This window comes from Camelina sativa, chromosome 11 (genome assembly GCF_000633955.1).
Source record: "Camelina sativa cultivar DH55 chromosome 11, Cs, whole genome shotgun sequence".
NCBI lineage: Eukaryota > Viridiplantae > Streptophyta > Magnoliopsida > Brassicales > Brassicaceae > Camelina > Camelina sativa.
The window spans coordinates 16605065-16611304 of NC_025695.1; the positions used below are offsets into that span (position 1 = coordinate 16605065).

The following is a 6240-nucleotide window of genomic DNA, read 5'->3' on the forward strand; positions in this document are numbered from 1 at the left end:
CCATTGCATACATCATCATTCACACCACAAAATAAACTTGTTTCACGACGCTTGTGACCGCACAGTTCGCGGCGATGCTGGGTCTGAGGAGAAGTACAAGAGAGACCTCAAGAATGTCAATGAGAAGCTTAACCGTATCTTGCTAAGCCAGCAGAGGAGCATCCACTTTGTATCTGAGGATGACCTTTTCCAAGTTCCTGATGGGGAGGGTGAGCAGACTGAGGAGATCAGCTATGTCCAGAATCAGGGTGGGTACAACAAAGGTTACAACCAATACAAGGCAAACCCCAATTTGTCTTACCGAAGTAACAATGTTGCCAATCCACAAGATCAAGTGTATCCGCCTCAACAACAACAACAAGGTCAACAAAAACCTTTTGTGCCTTACAATCCGGCAAGGTTACCAGGCTCCATCAGGACCACCGCCAGGATTCCGCCCTCAACCAGTTCAGCCTACTCCAGCCCCAAATCAAGAAATGAAGCAGATGATGCAACAACTTCTTCAGGGTCAAGCTAGCGGATCTATGGATACTGCTAAGAAGTTTGCTGATCTTAGTCAGAGGATGGAATGTTCCTACAATGATATGAACGTCAAATTCGAAGCTCTGAACTCGAAGGCCAATCTGCTTCTACTTCTGCACCAAAGTCTGGCCAATTCCCAGGGAAAGCTATTCAGAACCCCAAGGNTTTTCCAAGTTCCTGATGGGGAGGGTGAGCAGACTGAGGAGATCAGCTATGTCCAGAATCAGGGTGGGTACAACAAAGGTTACAACCAATACAAGGCAAACCCCAATTTGTCTTACCGAAGTAACAATGTTGCCAATCCACAAGATCAAGTGTATCCGCCTCAACAACAACAACAAGGTCAACAAAAACCTTTTGTGCCTTACAATCCGGCAAGGTTACCAGGCTCCATCAGGACCACCGCCAGGATTCCGCCCTCAACCAGTTCAGCCTACTCCAGCCCCAAATCAAGAAATGAAGCAGATGATGCAACAACTTCTTCAGGGTCAAGCTAGCGGATCTATGGATACTGCTAAGAAGTTTGCTGATCTTAGTCAGAGGATGGAATGTTCCTACAATGATATGAACGTCAAATTCGAAGCTCTGAACTCGAAGGCCAATCTGCTTCTACTTCTGCACCAAAGTCTGGCCAATTCCCAGGGAAAGCTATTCAGAACCCCAAGGAGTTTGCAAATGCAATTACGCTGAGAAGTGGGAAAACATTGCCTCCCAGACAGGGAATTCCAGACGTCACTGAGGACAATGAGGAATTAGATGGGGAGGATTTTGTTCAGGATGATGCTCAGATGGAGAACCCAGTCGAAGCAGTCAAAGATCCAATCGAGCCAGTGAAGCAGTCCGAACCTGAAGCTGTTAAGGAACCTGCTGTTCCTGATGAAAACCTGCGAGATTCATACCTCCACCATACAAGCCTCCTCTACCATTCCTAGTGAGGTTCAAGAAGCAGCTTACTGAGAAGTACAAAGCCTTGTTCGAAAAACAAGTCAAGGAGATTGAGTTGAGGATGCCATTGCTGGATGCATTCGCACTTGTTCCTCACTACCAGAAATTCCTCAAGGACTAAGTGATGGAGAGATCAAAAAAAGTTCAAGGCATGGTGGTACTAAGTCTTGAGTGCAGTGCAATCATCCAGAAGAAAATTGTACCCAGGAAGCTCAAAGATCCTGGATCATTCACTCCACCTTGCTCCCTTGGACCTATGTCTTTTGACAGGTGCCTATGTGATCTTGGCGCTTCAGTTAATCTTATGCCACTCTCTGTTGCTACGAGGTTGGGTTTTACAAGGTTCAAGGGTTGCGACATCTCTCTTATCCTTGCAGACAGATCAGTGAGACTTCCGTATGATATTTTAGAAGACTTACCCGTCAGGATCAGAGACGTCGAAGTGCCAACCGACTTTGTGGTTCTGGAGATGGATGAAGAACCAAAAGATCCTCTGATCTTAGGAAGACCGTTCATGGCGGTAGCTGGAGCCATCATTGATGTCAGAAATGGCAAGATTGACCTCAATCTGGGCGACGACTTCACTATGAAGTTTGACATCAAGGATACCTTGAAGAAGCCAATGATAGGAGGACATGTCTTATACATTGAAGAGATGGATAAATTGGCTGATGAGTTGTTGGAGGAATTAGCTGAGGAGGATCATCTCAAGACTGCGTTGACCACTTGTTACAAGAATCTGCTAGATTCACACAGAGAAACGGATGGATCAGAGGAACTCAAGCAGCTATTTGACGCAGAGGAGGTATGTGCAGTTGAGACAGAGAGTCCAGAACGTGATATCTCCCGCTCGACCGACGTCAAGACCCAACTCGAAACACCGACGTCCCAATCAATCGAGTCGCACCCCTCCCACTCGACCATGATCACTCCTGACTCCCATGCTGATGACTGGTCAGAACTGAAAGCTCCGAAGGTAGAACTCAAAACTCTCCCTTCTGGACTCAGGTACGTTTTTCTGGGAACATATTCTACTTATTCTGTAATAGTGAATTCTAGGTTGAGTGATGATGAATTGGGGATGCTAGTAACTGAGCTTAAGAAGTTTAGAAAGGCTATAGGTTATTGTTTAGATGATATCAAAGGAATCTCACCTAGTCTTTGCACACATAGGATCAATCTTGAAAATGAGTCTTATGCTAGTATTGAACCCAGAGGAGATTGAATCCTAACCTGAAGGAAGTAGTAAAGAAAGAAATTTTAAAACTGCTTGATGCTGGAGTTATCTATCCTATCTCTGATAGTACTTGGGTATCTCCAGTGCACTGTGTACCTAAGAAAGGAGGCATAACTGTGATCAAAACTGAAAAAAATGAGTTAATCCCAACTAGAACCATCACAGGACATAGGATGTGCATTGATTATAGGAAGTTGAATGCTGTATCTAGGAAAGATCATTTTCCTCTTCCTTTCATTGATCAAATGTTGGAAAGACTAGCTAGTCATCCTTATTACGGTTTCCTTGATGGGTATAGTGGATTCTTCCAAAACCCTATTCACCCAAATGATCAAGAAAAGATAACATTTACCTGTCCTTATGACACTTTTGCCTACAGACGCATGCCATTTGGTTTGTGCAATGCTCCTGCCACCTTTCAAAGGTGCATGACATCAATTTTCTCGGATTTGATTGAGGAGTCAGTGGAAGTGTTTATGGACGACTTCTCTGTATACGGTTCCACTTTCTCCTCCTGTTTGTTAAATCTGTGCAGGGTATTGACGCGATGTGAGGAGACGAACCTGGTGCTGAACTGGGAGAAGTGCCACTTCATGGTTGAAGAAGGGATCGTTCTGGGACACAAAATTTCTGAGAAAGGAATTGAGGTTGACAAAGGTAAAATTGAGGTCATGGTTCAGCTTCAACCGCCTAAGACAGTGAAGGACATCATAAGCTTTCTGGGACATGCTGGGTTTTACAGGAGATTTACCAAGGATTTCTCAAAAATTGCAAGACCTTTGACAAGGTTTTTGTGCAAGGAGGTTGAGTTCGAATTTGATGCAGCATGCTTGGAAGCTTTCAGCAAGATCATGGAGGCGTTGGTTTCAGCACCCATAGTTCAAGCTCCGAATTGGGATCATCCGTTTGAGATCATGTGTGATGCTTCAGACTTCCCAGTTGGAGCAGTTCTGGGACAGCGTATTGACAATAAGCTTCATGTCATCTACTACGCAAGTCGTACCTTAGACGAGACACAAGGAAGATATGCTACCACAGAGAAGGAACTCCTAGCAGTTGTGTATGCATTCGAAAAATTCAGGAGTTACCTTGTGGGTTCGAATGTCATAGTGTATACCGACCATGCTGCTCTGAGACACATCTACTCGAAGAAGGATACCAAAACGAGACTGTTGAGATGGATCCTGCTTCTTCAGGAGTTTGACATGGAGATAGTTGACAAGAAAGGCATAGAAAACAGAGTTGTAGATCATTTGTCTAGAATGAGGATTGAAGATTCTGTTCCCATAGATGATTCAATGCCCGAGGAACAACTTCTGGTCGCCCAGGTTTGTGAGCAGATGCATGACACAAGGGTTGAGAACCTCAAAATCAGATGCATGGCGATCACTTCTGAGACTGCAACATGGTATGCAGATGTCGTGAATTACAAGGTTTGTGGAGAAGTTTCTGATGACATGGATCCCTACAGGAAGAAGAATATTTTCAGGGAGGTCAACCACTACTTCTGGGATGAGCCCTATCTCTACAAAAGAGGTTCTGACGGTCTGTTTAGGAGATGCATAACAGAAGGGGAAGTGCAGGGAGTACTTGAACACTGCCACGGTTCCACCTATGGCGGTCACTTCGCCACATTCAAGACAGCTCAGAAGGTTCTTCAAGCGGGTCTCTGGTGGCCAACTTTGTTCAAGGATGCTCACAGTTTCATCACCAAGTGTGATGCTTGTCAGAGGATGGGCAACATCACAAGGAGGAACGAGATGCCCCAAAATCCGATCCTGGAAGTAGAGATATTTGATGTTTGGGGTATAGACTTCATGGATCCTTTCAATCCTCCATCAAATGACAATGTCTATATTCTGGTGGCAGTTGATTATGTTTCTAAGTGGGTCGAAGCCATTGCCAGTCCTACCAACGATCACAAGGTTGTTCTGAAGCTATTCAAGAGCATAATATTTCCAAGGTATGTGATACCTAGAGCAGTGATCAGGGATGGTGGAACTCATTTCATCAACAAAGTGTTTGAGAGTATGCTGAGAAAGTATGGAGTCAAGCACAAGGTGTCTACTGCGTATCAAGGCGCTTGAGTACAAGGCGCTTTGGGCTATCAAGTTGCTGAACTTGGATATTGATACAGCCAAGGCCAAGAGGACCCTTGATCTACATGAGTTGGAAGAAATCAGACTTGATGCCTATGAGAGTTCAAAGATTTACAAGGAAAGAACAAAGAATTTTCATGATAAGAAAATTGTTGTCAAGGAGCTCAAGGCTGGGGATCAGGTTTTGATTTTCAACTCCAAACTTAAGTTATTTCCTGGAAAGCTTAAGTCTAGGTGGTCTGGACCTTTTGACGTCAAGGAAGTTCTGTCATTCGGAGCCATTACTCTTCTGAACAAGGATAGTAGCGAATTCAATATAAATGGTCAGAGAGTCAAGAAATATTTAGCTGATCAAGTCCGACCAGAGGGGTCTTCTGTGCTCTTCTATGAACCCAGAAAAGCATAAAAAGCTGAAAAGTCAAGGTAGAGACTTTAAACAAGCTCACTTGGGAGGAAGTCCCAAAGGTATCATTGTAAATATATATTTTTTTTTTTAGGATCCTTGTGTTTTTAATTTTTGTTTTTGGGTTTCTAAGTGTTCGGGAATCAACAGAAGGGAGTTTAAGCAGTTAAAGGAGTGAGTTTTGAATAAAGTCGTGTATGATGAGTTTTACAAAAGAGAAGAAAAGTTACAGAAGGGAGTCAGAGTCAAAGAGAGATTGTTTGTCAAATGGGAACAAAATATATATATATATATATATATATATATATATATATATCTAGAGAAGAATCTTCACAATTAGGTGACCTCACTCTCCTTTTCCCTCACCCACGTGAAACTTTCACCCATCCTTTCATCCACCATCACGCTTGTTCCCCTCTCCAAACATATTAACTTTGTGTCACTTCACCACCATCTTTACCCTCACGATTATCTCTCTTTTTAAACACACTCTCACCTCCCTCTTTTTCAATCACCTCTACGCTCATTATCATCAACTCACTTTCACCTCTCTTTCATACTCGACTGGCGATCTCGACGTCCCTCCACACCGGCGCGGAGCTGCACCAACCGAGCCATTTTCTTCAACCACCAATCGAGCCGTCGTCTTCCCCAGCTCCGGAGAAGTTCCACACTCGAATCCACCTGCGTTCGCTCGACTAGCGTGAAGCTGCAACGCTGCCAAAGCGTTACTCTCATCGTCTTCGATCAAGCCGAACCTGTGCGACTTCACTCTCCTGTCTCTCAATTACTCGATGTCAACGACAGGATCGATCCACTCACCAGTCGGGCCATCGAAGCCTCCCTCAATCGAGCCAGTCTCACACGTCCCTCGAGTCGCTACTCAATCCGCTCGCTCAACCCACGTCCGCGAAGCTTACCTCAATCGAGCCGTCAACACACTCCCTCAATCGAACCGGTCTCACACCTCCCTCGAGTCGCTACTCGATCCGCTCGCTCAACCCACGTCCGCGAAGCATACCTCAATCGAGCTG

The 6240-nt window shown here is 44.6% G+C and overlaps 1 protein-coding gene across 1 annotated transcript; it reads left to right on the forward strand.

The window, feature by feature from the left end:
* On the forward strand, positions 4748–5209 carry LOC104728046. The gene is made up of 2 exons (XM_010447089.1): positions 4748–4984; positions 5063–5209. Exons 1-2 carry the CDS (start codon positions 4748–4750, stop codon positions 5207–5209), a joined length of 384 nt encoding a protein of 127 aa, XP_010445391.1.